Genomic DNA, 19,951 nt, shown 5'->3' with positions numbered 1-19,951 from the left:
TGGATAGCTGGGATCCAAACACTGATCCCTGCGGTACTCCACTAGTTACTGCCTGCCACTCACAAAAAGACCGGTTCATTCTTTCTTGTTTCTTGTTTGCCAAACAGTTCTCAATCCATTTCAATATACAACCACCAATCCCATGCACTTTAACTTTTATTCAAGTTTAATGGATATTGGGGGAGTAACACAACTGCTAAAATATTTGGCTGCTACTGTACTTTGATGAAACAGTGCTATTGTGGTGCTTAGAGGATGAGAATTGATGAGTGGCTAACATTAAGTTAAAACTGAGAGTCAGAATGAAATCTCAAATGCATGTTCCTCAGGAGTAAAAAGACTTGAATTCAAAAAGTTAGATAATATTATTTAACTATAAAACAATTTTCGTTATATTTTCAGAATGCCTTTGCTCTAAATTTGAATTCATTCAAGGAGCACTTGAAAAGAAGATAAACTCTTTACATGTGTGCATTCACATGTGCCTCTTTGTATGACTGTCAATGCATCTGCATACAATATATTTATGCACACATTTTAATTATCTATCAATAGACAAGTTAGACACATTAGATTCTTAAAATTCATTTTGTTATAATTTTAGCTTGATGCTCCTGTTTCAAAACTGAATTGAGTTTGATTTTATTTGAATAAATTGTGCAGTTAACTTTGTACATGATCTAAATTGATGCAGTTAGCAAAAAATGAGGAAGTAACTAGTTCCTACAAGATGACAAACACAACCTTTTGCTTTCCAGGTGGTAAAACCTACTATTCAGCCTCCCCTACCACCTGTTAAACCATGCTTTCCGGCTGCATCCTCCAAATACACACTGGTAAGTTTCCAATATATATTAAAAAAACTACCACTTCCACCCCTATAAACCAGGACTGATTTGTAAATCCAGGCCAGAGGGTGAATTCGGATTGTTCATAGCTAGGTGAGCCTAATTATGAAGTCTACCTGGTTTAAGTCCAACCTGGTGTGTAATAACATCTCTGAACAGGTTGATTTAGAAAATATCCATATCATGTTCTATTCTGCTAACTGAGAGAGTTCATTTTAGCTCCACTTTTATTTTACAGTTATAAATAGTATAATTTGTGCTGGATGATCAATGTTCAGTCTGTGACTTCTTCATATAGTAGTTATGATGGCTATCTTTTTAAACTGAAAGTATAATACATACACCAATTAGAGTTAGATTCCATATCCCTAGCGTAAATATTGCTCCACTTGATAGCTCAAATCTAAGGTAACTTCCCTGAAGAACAAAGCTATATCATTCAAACATAAACAGTTCAGTTATAGATAATGATTGGGAAGTATTGTTACCAGTTGAATTATCAATATTTTAAATCCAAAGACTTTTAGATTATTATAAGTAAAGTGAGTTGCTCAAATTAGTGAAGATTGGTTTGTAGCCTTCAAGATACATCACTCTTTCCACAGTGATGAAAATGATGATGAAACAATCATTGTTCTTTTGAATTGACATTATATAAAGACAGTGATTAAGAAAAGACAAAAACTAAATAGAAACTTCTATAAATATGTGCTTTTTATTTACTTGTTTACAACATTAAAATTGACCCTAAAATTTATAATTATCATATAACAGGACAGAGTAATCCCTCCAGCATTTTAACTTGAAAGCAATTTGTTACCATGATCCATACTCCAAACAGGTGCTCAGTATGGGCCAGTTCAATATTGTGTTCTCCAGAGTCAACCCAACAGACGGGAAGATGAATGGGGTTGGAGAGAGAGCAATTGGGTTATTCTGCAATTTGAATACATTAATAACAATTCCTGGTTTGTGGAGATAATGCACAGGGTTAAATTGTCATTTGGAATCATTTTAATAAATGTATTGAAATGTAGGAATTTTTTGGGTGCAGTGGTAGCATTCACAACTCTCAGCCAGAGCTCCAGGTTCAAGTCCCACTTGAGGAAGATGCTTTCATAATGTGGCCAAACCAATTGAGTGTCAACCTGTAAGTCCTTCCAGCATACAACAATGGCAGGTGATAAGAGTGGGAGCGGCTCCAGGTCAGAATGTTTTGGAAAGAATGGTAGGAGCCCCTACCATTTTTACAGTACAACATGCATCTAAAAATATATGTTGCTGCAGCGACTCTGACTCGTTAAGAGCCAATTGGCTTAGTTGGCCAGAGAACTGGTATGGATCAAATCGGCACCAACAGTCATGTGGTTTGATTGCTGTTGATCTGGAGAGGGTTTGGGACCTGCCTCTTGTCCTACTCATGAAATGCTGAGAGTTGGACCTGCCTTCAGGTAAAGAATTTGAAGATGACAATTGTAACAGAAGTCAAATATAAAGTGTCATTGTGACTAAACAATATAATCTTCTTCTTGCTAGGTTGGTTACAAGCCAAAAGTGGCTTTAAAGCCACCAAATCAGCCCAGATGAAGACGAAATATGCAACAACATCATTGTCTTACAGACGCACAGCTGTAGAGCTGGTAGACTCGCTGTCTTTTTCTGTCATTTCAGGAAGAGGATAAAAGCATTATCTTTGGTTCCTTGTCTACAAGTTTGTACAGTTTTTTGGAAAAAAAAAATTGAACAGTACAAGACAGTGACAGATTCAAAAAGGAAAAAAACTGAACATCTCTAATAATGGTGCTTTCATGGTACTGTTGCCTTGGTACTATTAAGGATTTATTTTTCTTGATATTATAATTATGTAAATTAAAATAACTCTCCTGCAAACAGTAATGAGATACAATTTGTGAAGTGATCCTTCTATATAGAAAGAAGCTATTTTGAAGAAAGAAAATCCAGTAAAATATTACATTTGTCTGCTTGATTTGGTCTTGCACAAAGACTATACATGGATGTGAATCAGAAGGATCATTTTCTAGCCCCCTTTCCAGTATTTGTGAAGGAACAACTGTGCACTTAGTCGTCCAGTTAAAGTCATTAGTCTGACTTGATCAAAATAAGGATTTTTATTAAAGTCTCTGATTCAATTTTTGGAGGTTTGCTTAAATTAGATGGTTCATATGGAGAACAATATCTATTATACACTTAATTGGACAAGTGGCCTGCTTCTGTACTGTATCTTATTAGGGTTTGATGAAATTGGTCTCTAACATAAAAGCTAAATGGACAGAACCAACAGGAAACTCTGGTGAGAGGTCACTCACTTTAAACGTTAACTTTGTTACACTCTACCCAAAGGCTGCCAAATCTGATATTTCCAGCACTTTGTCTTCATTACAAATCTCTGTTCTGTCCAGCAATAAATTGTTTCATTTAGAACAATTGGAAATCAGCCTAGGATGAGATTCATGTTGGAACTCTTTTTGTCTGCATGTCAGTGTGACCTTGCTTTAAATAGCCCATGATTTGAACAACCCTCTCGATGCTGGTTGATTTATCTTTAGCTATGTATGGTCCTACCATTTTTTCCTCTCAATAATATTGAACCATTTCATTTATGCAAGTTTACAACTTTTAAGGACAAAGTACATATTTTATTTATAAAAAACGAGTTAGAATACATTGCACAGTCCCCTTGGGTATCTTTGCAGGGATTTAATTACTGAAATTGGAAATATAGCTGTAAGCCTACAGGTGACTCAATTAGCCAATCTTAAATAAGCAAATCCCAATCAGTTTAGATTTGGGCAGAAATAAACAAAAACAGAAAATGCTGGAGAATTTTAGCATATCTGGCAGCATCTGTGGAGAGAAGACAGTTAAAGTTTCAAGTACTTTCTTCAGCACTGAATTTTGAAGGGTCACTTGGCTCAACATTAACTCTGTCTTCTCTCCATAGATGTTACCAGACCAGCTGAGCAATTTCTGTATATGTTGTTTCAGATCTCCAGCATCCACAATTCTTTGTTTTAGATTTAGTTAGATTTTAGAACTCATTATTACAATGTACATTATTTCCCCTCAAATTTGTGCCTTAACACAGATTGCTAGAATCATGACACATGCTTGAAGAATATTTAAATAAATTTTAATAGAGACAAAAGTATTTACAATTGTACTTATCCTCTATCAATGCTTTTGTCCGTTTTTAATGCAAGGAACACTTTTTTTTTTAATTCTGATTTTGTTTGTGTACACTTATTTTGGGAAAGTGCGAGATAAATACTCGAAACATAAAATAGTGTCTGTTAAAGTTTTGATTTAGAGGTTGGCATTCCTGATTAACAGATTTCAAAAACAACTTCAAAGCCAAAAAAAGACAATTCAGAGGGAAAATAAATTTTCGAATGTGGTGCAAATATCATTAACTGTGTAGTTTCACCTGAATGACCGACTATTTTTAAAAATGTAACAAATATGAAGCTTAGCAGGAGAAAAATAGTGCAAATTTCTGAATTGAACTAGTATTTTAGCTAGCTAATGACATCCATGGAAAACTTTTATAATAGGAATAATTTTTTAACGCATTTCCATGGTATTTGTACTGGCAGGAATGCTTTTGAGCATATCAAAGATAGTAGTGGAGATGAGAGACCTCTCATTTCCATTAAATAAACATGATTTCCATAAACTTGATTCAGAATTGCTATAGGTGCATTTTCTTCTCTTAAAAAAAAATGAATATCCTCAGATTAACAGGTCTTGACTACGTATTTGTGGAACCTTTATTTTGCACTGATCTTGTTCTTCTACGTTATCATTTTAATCAGAGCCGAAAAACAGTTTTGATTTTATGTTGTCAAAGATTATTCAAATTTTTTCCTAACTTTTTTAAATCCAAAATTGGTGAATTGTGATATCAATTGTTATCTAGCTTTACCATTTGATTTTTCAATTCCATTTTGTCAAATCCCACAGAGATGTTCATAATTAAATTATTTGCACTTTTCAGCTGGACTGAACAAATACTTGTCAGTGTGCGATGAGTTATTTATTTTATTTAGCAAATAAATATTGTACTTGTACTTGTAAGAATGCACTGCAGTTGCTTTTGAGAAGTTGATTATTTTGTGTTTCTGCCTCAGAAGTACAACTGAACCCATGTAACTGGCTGTAGAAATGATTACTGTGATTTTTGAAAATAGAATTCTAAGTCATAGGCAAAACCACAGGAATTTATGCCATTATTTTATGCCTTTTGTCGTACCTTGATAAAAATCAGAGAATAATGCAAGTTCCCCTTTCAGGATACCCTCCGATCCCAAAACCAAGAGGTGCTGCTTATGATTTTAAATTGAAAACTAGAAGTATTCTTTCATTGACTGATAACACAGGTAGGCTTCATAGCAGGACGGTAGACACCCAGATTTTTCTTGTGCATCTGAAAGAAACACCTTTTTCATGGTCTTTCCAAACCTCTCAAAAATAAGTTTAAAACTCAGCTTTTTCATGAAGATGAAGACTGCTCCATGCTCTGAGTTCCTCTGTATCTGTTATATTCCCTGATTACCTGCTCCAGTTGTACAGAGCACAACATTCTAGGGTGATGTGATACAGCCAGTCCAGAGTATAGAAACTTTTTTTCTGATTAACCTCTTCAGAGATGTTATGACACACCTCAGTAGCATTGAACCCAGGCCTCCTTTTTAAAGCCTCTGCTTCCTCGTTGCAAGTTTAATCGAGTGCTGAGCCTGTCACAAGTAAGCTACATTGTTTAAAATGCCATCCAGGTCCTTTGCAGATCAAACAACCTTGGTTAGTATATATTACTGAGACTTATGCCTGAGTCAGGTCTCATCCATTAGCAAAGCAGCAATATTGACATTATTTGCCACTCCATTTCCCTTGCAGAACAGAGTTGCTTGATTTTTAAGTTTTCCTTTTGACTGATATTAGACGCAATAAAACTCTCACTACTCTATCCTAATTTCAGAAGATTGCCCGCTATGGCACTGGCGACATTTTTCATTTCTTGCAGTAACACTACTACTGCCCAATAGAAATACTATTGAAATTCTACAACTTCATTTCACACTCAAACTAACTGAGAGCACAGGGGATTTTCACCTCACTCAACTATGTTGCGTTTGAACCAGGATCTAGATGTCAAAGGCCTATCTATCTAGCTATGGTGTCCAGATACCCATGGAAGACAATTTTCATGAGTTAAATTCATTAGGCAAACAATATTGTTTCTCTTTGAATTGAACTGCAATAATGAACAAATGTCCTCTGGGTCTGCTGTGGCATATGATGTCTACCATAAGATAGATACAATACAGACAACCACCCTAGCAGCACTTCAATAAAGACACTTATGACCAGACAGCTGCCTCAAAGACAGAATGTAGTGCCAAAAGTGAAGCTGTGACCGTGTTGAAGAGCTGTAAACATAATAGTATAGCTATTAGCAGAGCCATAACTATGTTCAATGATGCGAAAGCAACTGAAAGAATAAAGAAACAGGCCACGGCTGAAACACTGAGAAAAAGAAAATGACCACAGCTTTTCCCTTCCCAGCAAATTACAAAATAGTGACAGCTTTGTCATAGAGATATACGGCACAGAAACAGATCCTTTGGTCCAACTCGTCCATGGTGACCAGTTTTCCTAGATAAATCTAGTCCCATTTGCCAGCATTTAGCCCCTATCCCTGTAAAATTTTCCTATTCATATACACACCCAGATGCTTTTTAAATGTTGTAATCGTACTAGCCTCCACCACTTTCTCTAGAAGTTAATTCCATACACGCACCACCCTCTACACAAAAAGGTTGCCCCTTAAGTCCCTTTTATATCTTTCCCCTCTCACCTTAAACCTATGCCCTCTAGTTGTCAACTCCCCCAGCCTGGGGAAAAGACCTTGCCAATCTACCCTATCCGTGCCCCTCATGATTTTATAAACTTCTATACGGTCACCCTTCAGCCTCTGACACTCAGAGAAAATAGCCATGACCTATTCAGCCTCGCCCTATAGCTCAAACTTTACAACCCTGGCAACATCCTTGTAAATCTTTTCTGAACCCCTTCTCGTTTCACAACATCCTTCCTATAGGAGCGAGACTAGAATTGCACGCAATACTCCAAAAGTGGCCTAGCCAATGTCCTATACAGCCACAACATGACCTTCCAACTCCTATACGCAATGCACTGACCAATAAAGGCAAGTATACCAAATGACTTCTTCACTATTCTATCTACCCGCAATTCCACTTTAAAGGAACTATGAAACTGCACTCAGAGGTCTCTGTTCAGCAACTCGCCCAGTACGTTACCAGTAAGTGTATAAGTCCTTTGTTTAACAAACTAAAACAGCTACCTGTCACCACACTTGTATCATTGCTGGGAAGAGACTGGTTCAAAGTGTATTCAACCTTGAATCTTTCTGAAGAACAAAATAAACCTGCAGAAATTCAAGTCTCAAAAACAAGCTCTGAACCTCAAATGATCAAATATTAAATATGTGCCATTCATATGTTGAGGGCCTAAGTTGAAAAAGAGTCCATTGATTTGGTCAGCTTGAAAAATCCTCTGAATTTGCCCAACCAGAAAATGGTCTAGTTGAAGACTTGATTGCATTAGATGTGAGAAAGTTATTCACAGAAAAGCAATTGTAAACATACAATGTACAGACTAGAAGCTGTAAGAGACCATTCGACCCCTTGTGCCTGCTCTATTATTCAATAACATCAAGGCGGATCTGATTGTAACCTCAATTCTATGTTCTCGCCTATCCCTGACAACACTGAGACCCCCAGTTAAACAAGAATCTATCAACCTCTGACTTAAAAATATTCTTTCAGGAAGGGAATTCCAAAGACTCTCATCCCCTCAAAGAGAATTTTACCTGAAGTTGATGCCAAAATACCACCAGCACATGTCCTACCCCACTAGAGGACCGAACATTCTGGACCACTGCTACACAACCATCAAAGATACCTATAGCTCAATCCCCTGCCCACACTTCAGAAAATCTGACCACAGCACTGTTTTCCTCCTCCCAGCTTACAAGCAGAAACTGAAACGGGAGAATCCTTCACAAAATGAAGTACAGTGCTGGTCCGAGGCAGCAGAAGACTGTGTCCAGGACTGCTTGGACTCGGCAGACTGGGCCACGTTCAAGTGTTCAACGGAAAACCTAGACGAGTATGCCACCACTGTCACGGACTTCATTAGCAAATGTGTGGAGGACTGTGTACCAAAGAAATCAATCGGAGAGTTCCCCAACCGTAAACCTTGGATGAACCAGGAAATCCACTCCCTACTGTAGACCAGACGTGCGGTATTCAAGTCGGGTGACCCGGACCAATACAGAAAATCCAGGTATGACCTCTGCAAAGCCATCAGGGAGGCCAAGAAGCAGTACTAGACCAAGTTAGAGCCCACACCTACCAAACAGACTCCCGCTGTCTATGTCAAGGCCTAAACAATATTACAGGATACAAAATGAAACAGCGTAAAATAGCGGACAATGACACATCCCTCCCTGATACACTCAATGCTTTCTATGCTCAGTTTGAGCAGAATACCACTGGCATGGCAATGCCTGCCCTGACAGCCCCAGACACACCTGTTCCCTCTGTAACAGCTTCAGAAGTAGATCAGTCTTCCTGGGAGTCAACCAAAGGAAAGCAACAGGCCCAGATGGTGTCCCCAGCCGAGCACTGTGATCTTGTGTGGACCAACTGGTGGAAGTATTCACCAACATCTTCAACCTCTTCCCCCCTACAAGCCAAAGTCCCCACCTGCTTCGAGAAGACCACTATCATCCCCATACCCAAGAAAACAAATGCAGTGTGCCTTAATGACTACCGCCCAATAGCTCTGACTTCATGATTATTCGTGCTTCAAGAGGCTGGTCATGGCCCACATCAACTCCAGTCTCCCAGCCTGCCTCAATCCCCTACAATTTGTCTACCGACATAACAGATCCACAGAGGATGCTATATCCCTAGCCCTGCACTCATCCCTGGAGCATCTGGACAACAAAGACAGCTACATAAGGCTCCTGCTCGTTGACTACAGCTCCACCTTCAACACCATTATCCCCTCCAGACTGGGGTCAAAACTGCATGACCTTGGTCTGAGCCCCATCTTCTGCAATTGGATCTTCAGCTTTCTGACCCAAAGGCCACAATCAGTGAGGATCAGTAACTGCACCTCCTCCACAATAACAGTCAACACTGGAGCCCCCCACGGATGCGTCCTCAACCCGCTACTGTAATCTCTGTAAACCTACGACTGTGTTGCCAAATTCCGAATGGACGCCATCTACAAGTTCACTGACAACACCACCACAGTGAGACGGATATCTAACAACAACGAGTCAAAATACAGAAGAGAGATCAAGGACTTGGTGACGTGGTGCAATGAAAACAATCTGTCTCTCCATGTCCGCAAAACTAAAGAACTGATCGTCGACTTCAGAAAGGAGGAGAACACGCTCCCATCTACATCAACAGAACTGAGGTTGAGAGGGTGAAGAGCATCAAGTTCCTCGGAGTGATGATAACTGACGACCAGTCCTGGACTTCCCATATAGATGCAACAGTCAAGAAGGCACAACAACGCCTCTTCTTCCTCAGGCAGCTCAGGAAATTTGGCATGTCCATAAGGTCCCTCAGCAACTTCTACAGATGCACCACTGAAAGCATACTGTCCAGGTGCATAACGGTCTGGTATGGCAACTGCTCTGCCAAGGACCAAAAGAAACTACAGAAGATTGTGTGCGCAGCCCAGACCATCACGGAAGCCAACATTCCATCCATGGACTCTATTTACATGGCTCACTGCTGTGGAAAGGCAGTCGACATCATCAAAGACCATCGCACCCTGGTAATGACTTCCTATAATCTCTTCCGTCAGGAGGAAGATACTGAAGCCTGAACACACGCACAAGCAGGCTCAGGAACAGCATTTTTCCAGCCGTTATCAGACTGTTGAATGGACTCTAGCCTCAAATAATATCGCCTGCAATGTAACCTGCATGCCTCCAAGTCTTTTTGATATGTACATCCTTTGCTTGCTGTGATCTGCCTGTACCGCTCATAAACAAAGCTTTTCACTGCATTTATGTGCACATGACAATAAATTCAATCAAAATCAAACAGTATTCTCTTAGAGAAAACATCAACCCCACAACTGGCCCATTAAGACCCCTCAGGATCTTGTATATCATAGAGTAGAATCCCTACATTGTGAAAGTAGACCATTCAGCCCATCAAGTCCACACTGACCCCCCAAAGAGCATCATTCAGACACAGCCCCATACACTATCCCCGTAATCCTGCAATTCCCATGGCTAATCCACCCAGCCTGCACACCCCTGGACACTAGGGTAATTTAGCATGGCCAATCCATCTAACCTGCACATATTTGTACTGCTGGAGCAAACCAGAGCACCCGCAGGAAAAATCACGCAGACATGGAGAATGTGCAAACTCCACACATAGAGTTACTTGAGGGTAGAATTGAACCAGGGTTCCTAGCGTTGTGAGGCAGCAGTGCTAACCGCTGAGCCACCATGCCACTCTAATATGTTGCAAATATATTTGAGATGTGCAGAAGAGCTGTGATGGTCAATCAGCAGTTAGGGCATATTCATGACAGAATAGAGCATTTTTTGAATTAGGATGATAAAGACTTCAGCCCCAAAAGGCTACAAATTTTGTAGACGTCATCTTGCAATAGGAGAAAGCAGAATGAGAAAAGCAGTGTGTGTGTGTGTGTGTGTGTGTGTGTGGTGGGGGGAGGTGGGGGTGGTGTGTGTGTGTGTCTTGCCTGAAGGAAGCAGATGGCCACCGGAGAGATACTAGCTGAAGATTCTGATGAAGTACTCCACACACCATATAGGCAGTTTCGTTCAGTCAGGTGAACCGATGAAATGTAGTTCTAGACTATTGAAATAAGGGTTGCAGAAGGAGAACATCAAGTGTCAGATAGACACTGTGTGTCATACAACACTATGATCTTCATAGGTCTGTCCAAAATGGCTCAATGTGGTGCTCCAAAAACGAAAACCTTGAAAGTGAGGTTGAGGCCATAAATACTCATAAACCCACAAATACTTGGCATACTCATGCCAAAAGGATAGATTCCTCTAATAGTCTGGCATTTCAGATCATAAATGGCAAGCAAAAGCCATTCATGTTAGCCAGAGCAAGTTGGAGCATTACCAGTCCAATCTCTAATGTACAAAGAGATTTGCAACACGTCACAGCACAGTATTGACCGTGGCACAGATCCTAGAGGAGCAAACTGATTATGTTCACAGGGGTAGGTTGTCTTCCAAGAGAGTATGATCTCAAAACAGATGAGGGTAAGACCAATTCTGTATCTACTGAGGAAAGTTCCAGCTGCCCTCAAGGCTAGCTTTAAAGACAAGACAGAAGTGCTGGAAGAGAAGGAAGTTGTCAAGAAAATAATAATTCCTACAGAATGGATTAGCAGCATGACAACAGTGAAACAACCTGGAAAGCTGAGAGTATACACTGACTTAAATAATCTAAGTAAAGCTCTGAAGATACCCCACTACTCCATGCCAACTACCAAAGGAATTGTGCCACAACTTGCAAAAGGCAAAAGTCTTGACTATTCTAGGTGTCAAGGATGGTAACTGATAAATGAAGTGGGGTGAAAGCTTTCCATTGTGGATGCCTTTGGGAGAAAAAGATTGTGTACGCAGTTTGGCATAGCTTCTCTTCCAAAGGAATATCAAGCAGACATCATAATCTAGTTACTGATCATTCAAGAGTAGAAGCTACATGGAAGGATCTGCTAGTTTATGCATGCAGAAACACAATGTGATGCAACTCCTAGACTGAGCTTGAACAGATGAACCTAAAGTTGAACAAGAAAAAGGTACAATTAAAGACGTCTGAGATCAAGTATGTATGCGATATAGTGACAACAAATAGTCCTTGTCTGAATCCCAAAAACATGAGAGCTGTAAAAGTAGTGCAGCAATTTATTGGTCCACTATTTGGCAAAATTATTGCCCAATTCATTGTTGGTGAACCATAACGCCAGCTTGTGGGCAAGGACATTATATTGGTATTATGCATAGAATTACAAGCAACACTCACTAAAATTAAATAACCAGTAAAAGCAACACCAGTGCTGAAATACTATGATGTAAATTATGAAGTGACCCGCAGTATAAACCAGCAAAACAGGACATGGAGTAACCCAAATGCAGCAAAGACAACCAGTTGCATTTACATGCACATCTTTAATATAAACTGGATACATTCTCTCTTGATCTTAGCAGAGTACCTGGTCACTGTTTTTGTGTGTGAATATTTCCAACAATACCTGTTTTTTCAATTGAAATTAAAGCATTTTCCTCAAGCTATCTGTTCCATTGTTACTTTAAAGAAAATTACTCCTGTTACAGATATACCATCTGGATGTGACATATAAACCAGATTAGCAGATGTACATATGTACTGGTGACAGCATCACTCCCAATGAAGAAGGTAAGAGGATACTACGCTACAGTATAAATGTTCCAGATCCATAAGATGTACGAGCAAAAGTAGACAATTCATCTTATCAATTCTGCTTTGCCATTTAATGAGATCATGGCTGATTTAATAATCCTCAACTCCTGCCTTTTCCCCATAACCCTTGATTCCTTTCTTGATTTAAAAATATACCTCGGTCTCGAATATACTTAATGGCTCAGCCTTGACAGTCTTTTGCGATAAAGAGTTCCACAGATTCACTACTCTCTGAGAAGAAATTCCTCATCTGTCTTAACTCCTTACTCTGAAATTATGCCCACTGCTCCTAGATTCTCCAAAAAGAGAAAAAAAAACCTCTCTACATCTACCTTATTAAGTCTTCTTAGAATCTTTTTTCCATTGAGGTGTCTTCTCATTCTTCTAACCTCCATATCCAGTCAACCTTTGCTCCAATGTGAAGCAACAGTTCAGCATGTTCTGGAAGTCACAAGCCCAGCAGGTACATTGAACTTAACAGAGAAGCACCCTAATTAAATCAAATAAGGTATCCAACAAGATATAAATCTACAAGTATTACAAGAGGTAGTGATGGACACAGCTCTTGCTGTAAGGCCATACTGGGCATACAGTGATGAATTGACAGACCATGACAATACATTGTACAAAAGAAATTGAGTCATTTTCCCTACAACATTCTTGGTTTCCAAATCAATGTCCCTGAGACTGAGGCTATGTTTCAGTGGGCAACCATTGACAGCACCAGCATCACCAGCAAGGCTGCAGAAAAAACATTTTTTATAGTAAACATGTGCCCTAAATTTGGCACATCTCAGTAAAAAGAAAGCAAGGCCAGGGCGTCTGTGGCACTAAATGAACCCAATTTGAATGTTAATTGTTTATTTTTGATACAATTTGCTTAAACACGTCCAGGCCAATTATCTGATAGGAACGATATTTTAAAAAAACAAATAAGGTGATGTTTGTGGGCAGAATCATTTCTAATGCTGTGATATCAAGATAATCATTTTAAGGTTAGAATATGCCCTAATGGTTTGATATGAATCTGTTTATATATGACAGCGTGGCAGCTGATGGCAAACAAGTGGGTGAACGGGCACATTTTAAAATAAAATCAAGTTTAAATGATTAGCAAAGAGCTGATATCAGTCAGTGCTGCAATGTGAAACAAAAACAAAGAAACTCAGCAGGTCTGGCAGCATGGATTCGAACGTTAACGGTTTCTGTCTGCAGAGATGCTGCCAGTCTTGATGAGTTTCTGCAGCACATTCGGATTTTGATTCGACTTCCACCATCGCACTTCTTTATGTTATTTGAATGTCTGTTTTTGGTTTTGAGGTTGACTGGGCTTCTCCCGTACCGTATGCATCATGTCCCTCTTCCTGCACCGTACCCAGGACCTGCCCCGCTGTAACCAGGCAACGTACTGTAAACACACAACCGCCCGCCCGCCAGCCACGGCTAACGGCAAGTTTAAACGAAAACTGCCGGTCCCAAGAGCCCACACAGAGTGCTCACCATGACCCGGGAGCTCAGCAAGGAGGCCTTGCAGGAATTGTATGCCTGGATTGACGGAATCCCGCTGTCCAGGCCGAAACGGAACATTGCCCGGGATTTCAGTGACGGAGGTACGAGGGGTGAATGGGGGGGGACGGGTTGGTGGGGGAATGAGGGGCGGCCGCGCAGACTGAACTGAACATTTGCGCCCTCCAGCCTCCACTCCCCCGGACCTCGAGCAGTTAACGGTCACTCCTGGAACGCATGAGCCGCTTGGGCGCGCCGGCGCGCCTTGGGGGCGGGGTTGTGGCCCTAGGTGGGTGGGACCATGGCTGAGGGAGCGGGGTCCAGGGCCACGGCTACGGCTGGGCAGTGCCGTTGTACTTGTAGCAGCCCCCTTGACCAAGGGGGCGGGGCCAGGGGGCGTTGGGCGTGGTCCTAGCCAAGGAGGCAGGGTCCCTGGCTGGGTAGGTGGGGCCAATGTCGCCGTGGGCGGTGCCTCGGCTGAGAGTGTGGTACCTCGGGCCCAGGTAGGAGGAGCCATAGCTGAAGGGGCGGGGTCCAGGACCTGGGTGGGGAGACCTTGTTTGCAGGTTTGGTGTCCACCTTCCACGTGGTGATCCATAGCTGAGGGCCTAGTTTCAGTCTGTAGCACTCTGTCCTCTTTTGCTGCAGTACAGGCAGGGATGTTGGAATTTCCCTGGACTGCTAGGCTTCCTTGGGGGTGATTGGTGCTGACAGAGATATTGTTTATTTGCAACCCTTAGTTGGTTCACCTCCCTCTCTAGAGTGTCTCAAGACTGACCGTTCCAGTGCAGCACTGAGAGAGTGCTGCTCTATCGGAGGAGCAGCCTTCCAGATTTGACTTTAAACTGACCATTTTTCTCCGTTGGCTGTAAACGATCCCATGTCATTACTTAAATTGATAACAGGGAATGTCTCCCAAATTTCCCAGCCAATGTTTATCCAACTTCAGTAAACATAGATTATAAGGTGCTTATCATGTTGCTTATTGTGGGAGCTTGCCCAAATTGGCCACTGAGTAAAGTGACCACACTTCAAACCTCATGGTTGTAAAGCACAGTTCTGGGCCTCTTATACAAGGAAAGATATACTGGCATTGGAGACAGGCCAGAGAAGGCTTGCTAGACTGTTTTAAGAGAGGTTAGGTAGGTTGAGCATGTGCTGTTTGGAGTTTAGAAGGGATGGAGGTGACATTATTGAAATATATAACATTCTTAGGGGTCTTGACAGGGTAAATGCAGAAAGGTTGTTTCCATTGTCAGAGAGTCTAAGACTAAGGATTAACCCATTTAAAACAGATTTGGGAAAAAAATCTCTCAGAGAAGTGAATCTGTAGAATTCTTTACAACAGAGAGCTGTTGAGGCTAATTTGTCAAGTATATTCAAGGCTACAATAGACAGATTTCCAGCTAGCCAGGGTTATGGGGATAAGATAGGAAAGTAGAGTTGAGGATAATCAAATCAGCCATGACCTTATTGAATGGTGGATGAAACACAGTGGACACCTTCTGCACCTATGTCTAATGGTTTTATAAAATACAAGCCATTTTTCCCCTTCTTTCCTCTGGTGGAAGCCCAAACAAAAACCTTAATGTTTACAGCTAGGCTAGTTGATGCCAAGAAATGTTCCTGATTCCTAAAGGCTAGCAGAAATCTCTCCCAAAAACGTTATTGAGCTCTGGGGGTGTACTGAAAATTTTAATGCTGATGGACAAGACTCTGAAGGGATACAGAGCCAAAATAGACAACTCAAGATGCAATCTGCTACAGCCTAAGAAAATGGCAGAAGGCTTGAAAGCATCTGGATAGGTTTAGGGAGATATGGGCCAAATGCTTGCAAATGGACTAATTAATTTAGGATATCTGGTCTGCATGGACGAGTTGGACCAAAGGGGTCTGTTTCCGTGCTGTACATCTCTATGATTATGTCTCTGTGACTGAATTACCTAATCCTGTTTTGATGGGTATGTGGGCAGAGAGGACTGGATTCATCAACAATTCCACCTATCCCTTTCTCCAAAACTTTCATATGGGATATGAAAGAAAGTGTTCAAAGAAAATGTTATTGCTCCAAAGGTTTTACTCTGAACACTTTCATTCATATCATTGCATTGTCCAGCCCAATCTAAACTCCTGCATTTATAACACCTCCCAGTTAAGATATGGACAAGAGAATAATCTTGATTTACTATCTTCTTGCTGGTCCTACAGACTCCTGGATAAATTAGTATAGAATGTAGTTAGACAGAACCCAGGCTCATGTTGCATTGCACACTGGACCAAAGAGCACCCTTAATTATATTTTCAAAAGCAAAATTGCAGGGAGCAAAATAATCCCCAATGTTTACAAAAATATATTTTGCTAACCATTTTAATCTGATGCAACTTGGAACAAAATAGAGGTAATACAAAATGTTTGAAAGAACTCATGAAAATTTGAATAAAATTGTACTTCAGCATATGCCCATATGTCCATCATTTATTTCATAAAGAACTTGGGAGCTGTTTTGGGTTGTTATGTTTCCCTTTGTCTATGATTGAATTCCAAATTCTGGGTCAGAGAGAGTCCTTTGGTTGTCCAGTTTTCTTTACTGCCAGTTCAACTCTTAACCTTGTACATTCTTCAAAGGAAAACACAAACTATGCCTGCAGTTTTGGGCACAATCTTCAGCGGGTGGCTTGTTATTGGGCAGGGGGTTGTCAGCCCCTTGTTATCTTTGTAGTCACAAGAAGTCACAGTCCAGTAAATTTTTACATGTTTCTTCACCACTTGTAGGGTTGTTATTTGAAGTTCCCTTCACATCTCTGGGTGTGACATCCTGTGGGTCTCTCTTTCCAGACAGCCATACAATCACATCAACAACCATTTTTGGCTGTATTGGCTGTCTTAATAAAACACATTTTGGAATGTTAAGAATGCCCATAGTAGTTTGAGGATCTGACCTATGGTCATGACAGAGGACATTGTGGTTTTGATTAGTAGGCTTGAAACAGTAGGCAAGCCCCAGGTGGATAAAAGAAGCGCTTTAGTGACACCCTCAATGCATCATGGTGCAGTGCAGCATTTCTACAGACAGGTGGGAGTCACTGGCCCAAGACCATCCAAAGTGGAGGAAGAGCAACCAGGAAGACAACGAGCACCTCGAGAGTTGCCTTTGGGAAAAAATGGAAGCCAGGTGAAAACAGCGAAAGGAGCACACTGCCACACCGATGCCCCACCCACCCCTCCCTGTGACTGCCACTTGCCCCAAGTGTAACAGAGCCTGTGGTAGCTGCATCAGTCTGTACAACCACCTAGGGACTCACCCTGAGAATGGAAGAGAGTCATCCTTGTTTGTAAGAGACCACCGATGATTGACTAGTAATTCAGAGTCGCAGATAATGCTCTGGGGACCCAGGATCGAATCCCACCACGGCAGATAGTGGAACTTGAATTAAATAAAAATCTAGAATGAAAAATCTTTGAAACCATTGTCGATTGTCAAACAAACCCATCTGGTTCACTAAAGGAGGGAAATCTACCATCCTTACCTGATCTAGTCTCTATATGACTGTAGACGCTCAGCAATGTGGTTGGCTTTTAACTGCCCTCTGGCTTGCTAGACAATTTCATTCAGTTGTAAAACCACTGACAAGATTCAGAGGAATGAAACTGCACAAAACACCTGGCATCAACCTGAGCACTGGAAGTGACGATTCGTCCTGTCCCACCATTAGAGATGGCAGCATATTAGTATACAGGTGAGAGAGGGAGTTGCTCTAGGAGACAAGGGGACCTTCTGATGATTACCTTGTATCATCCCCACTCACTCCCCTCAACAGATGAGTATTCCTCCATGTTGAGCATCACTTGGAAGAAGCACTGAGGGTGGCAAGGGTACAGGATGTAGTATGGGTGGGGGATATCAATGTCTACAATGACTGTCAAATCACTACTAACCAAGCTGGCCAAATCCTACAGCACATAGCTAGTCTGGGGAATGTAGTGAGGAAACAACAAGAGGGAAAAACTTACTTCACCTCACCTTCACCAATCTGTCTGCTGCAGATGCATCTGCCCATGACAGTATCATAGGAGTGAAGACCACACATTCCTTGTGGAGAAAAAGTCCTGTCTTCACTTTAAAGAAATCCTCAATCATGTTTGTCACCACCATTGTGCTAAATGGGATAGATTTCAAGCAGATGTAACAACTCAACTTGGCATCCATGAGACAATATGGCCATCATCAGCAGCAGAATTAAACTCCCAAAACAGTTTGTAATCTCATAATCCTCCCTCTACCAACATCATCAAGCCCGAAGAATCAGCCCTGGTTCAATGAAGAGTGTAGAAGGGCATGCCAACAGCAGCTAAAAAAAACTGAAGCTATGACAAAGGACAACTTGCATGCCAAACAGCATAACCAGCAAGTGATAGATTGAGCTAAAGGTTGCTCAGCCAACAGACCAGATTTAAGCTGGGCAGTCCTGCCACAGTGTCATGGATGGAAATGCACAAGTAAACAACTCAGTATTGAAGTGACCTCCACAAATATCCCCGACCTCAATGATGGAGGAGCACAGGATATCAATGTAAAATATAAGGTTGAAATATTTCAACTGATTTCAGCCAGATGTGTTGTGTGAATGATCCATATCAGCCTCCTCCAGAGGTCCCCAACATCACAGATACCCATCTCCAGCCAATTCAATTCACTCCATGTGATATCAAGCAACTGCTAAAAGCATTGAATGATGCAATGTTTATGGGCCCTGGCAATATTCCAAAATTTGTACTGGAGACTTGTTCTCCAGAACTTGCTGCAACTGTAGCTAAACAGTTCTAGTGCAGTCACAACACTAGCATCTACTAACAATGTGGAAAATTGTCCAGGTATGTTCTATGCAAGAAAATCGAGACAAATTCAATTTGGCAAATTACCACACCATCAATCTACTCTTGATCATCAATAAAGTGATGTAAAGGGTCATCAACAGTGCTATGGAGCATCACTTGCTTCACAATAAAGGAAGATAGTTTTAGTTGTTGGAGTCAGTCATCTCAGCTCTAGGACTTCTCTGCAGAAGTTCCTCGAAGTAATGTCCTTAGCCCAGCCATCTTCCGTGCTTCATTAATGACTTTTCCTCCATCATAAGGTCAGAAGTGAACATGTTCACTGATGATTGCACGATGTTCAGCACCTTTTGCAGTTCCTCAGACATTGAAGCTGTAAATGTTCAAATGCAATAAGATCTGGGTAATATCCAGCCTCAGGGTGACAAGTGGCAAGAAACATTCACACCACACAAATGCCAGACATTGACTGTCTCCATCAAGAGAGAATGTAACCATTGTCCTCAATATTCAATGGCATTACCATTGCTGAATTCCCCATTATCAACATACTGGGGGATACCATTCACCAGAACCTCAATTGGATGAGCCATATACATTCTGTGGCCACAAGATTAGGTCAGATGCTAGGAATCCTGCATCAAGTACTCACTTCCTGACTCCCCAGTGTCTGTCCACCATCTACAAGGCACAAGTCAGGAATGTGATCGGTTTCCCCCATGTGCCTGAATGAATGTAACTCTAACAACACTGAAGAAAGTTAACACCATCTGGGACTACATTGCCAACTTCATTAGCATCACAGCCAGAAACATTTATTCTCTCTACCACCTGTGTACTATTGCAGCACTGTGTACCTTCTACAAGATGCACGACAAAAATTCACCAAAGCCCCTTACACAGCACTTTACAAACCCACAACCACTACCATCTAGAAGGACAAGGACTGCAGATACATGGGACTTGCAACCACCTGGAAAGTTCTTTTCCAGTTCACTCACCATCTTTACTCGGAAAATATGTCACTGCTCCTCCACTTTTGCTGAATCAAAATCCTGAATCTTCCTGTCTAATAGCCCTCCTTATGCTGACACCAAATAGATTGCAGAAGTTTAAGAATGCCACTCACCACCTTCTCAAGGGCATTCGATAAGTAATATAACTAGCCCAGTCAGTGATGACCACATCCCCTAACTGAA

The 19,951-nt window shown here is 41.2% G+C and overlaps 2 protein-coding genes across 2 annotated transcripts in view; both read left to right on the top strand.

Moving 5' to 3' along the window:
• adam8a (ADAM metallopeptidase domain 8a) overlaps positions 1-4,862 on the top strand; it is a 35,844-nt gene extending 30,982 nt beyond the window's left edge. The window contains exons 21-22 of the mRNA XM_020533374.2: positions 759-836; positions 2,385-4,862. Coding sequence (XP_020388963.2) covers positions 759-836; positions 2,385-2,435 — 129 coding nt within the window. The 3' untranslated portion in view covers positions 2,436-4,862. The remainder of the gene's footprint in view (positions 1-758; positions 837-2,384) is intronic.
• Positions 4,863-13,822: 8,960 nt separating this feature from the next.
• The window catches only part of spef1 (sperm flagellar 1), a 34,052-nt gene continuing 27,923 nt past the window's right edge, over positions 13,823-19,951 (top strand). Inside the window, exon 1 of the mRNA XM_048616289.1 lies at positions 13,823-14,022. Coding sequence (XP_048472246.1) covers positions 13,914-14,022 — 109 coding nt within the window. The 5' untranslated portion in view covers positions 13,823-13,913. The remainder of the gene's footprint in view (positions 14,023-19,951) is intronic.

The sequence above is a fragment of the Rhincodon typus genome, chromosome 34 (genome assembly GCF_021869965.1).
Source record: "Rhincodon typus isolate 14 chromosome 34, sRhiTyp1.1, whole genome shotgun sequence".
Taxonomy (NCBI): Eukaryota; Metazoa; Chordata; class Chondrichthyes; order Orectolobiformes; family Rhincodontidae; genus Rhincodon; species Rhincodon typus.
Note: the sequence above shows the minus strand (reverse complement) of the source record. Positions and strands in the feature narration are given on the sequence as shown.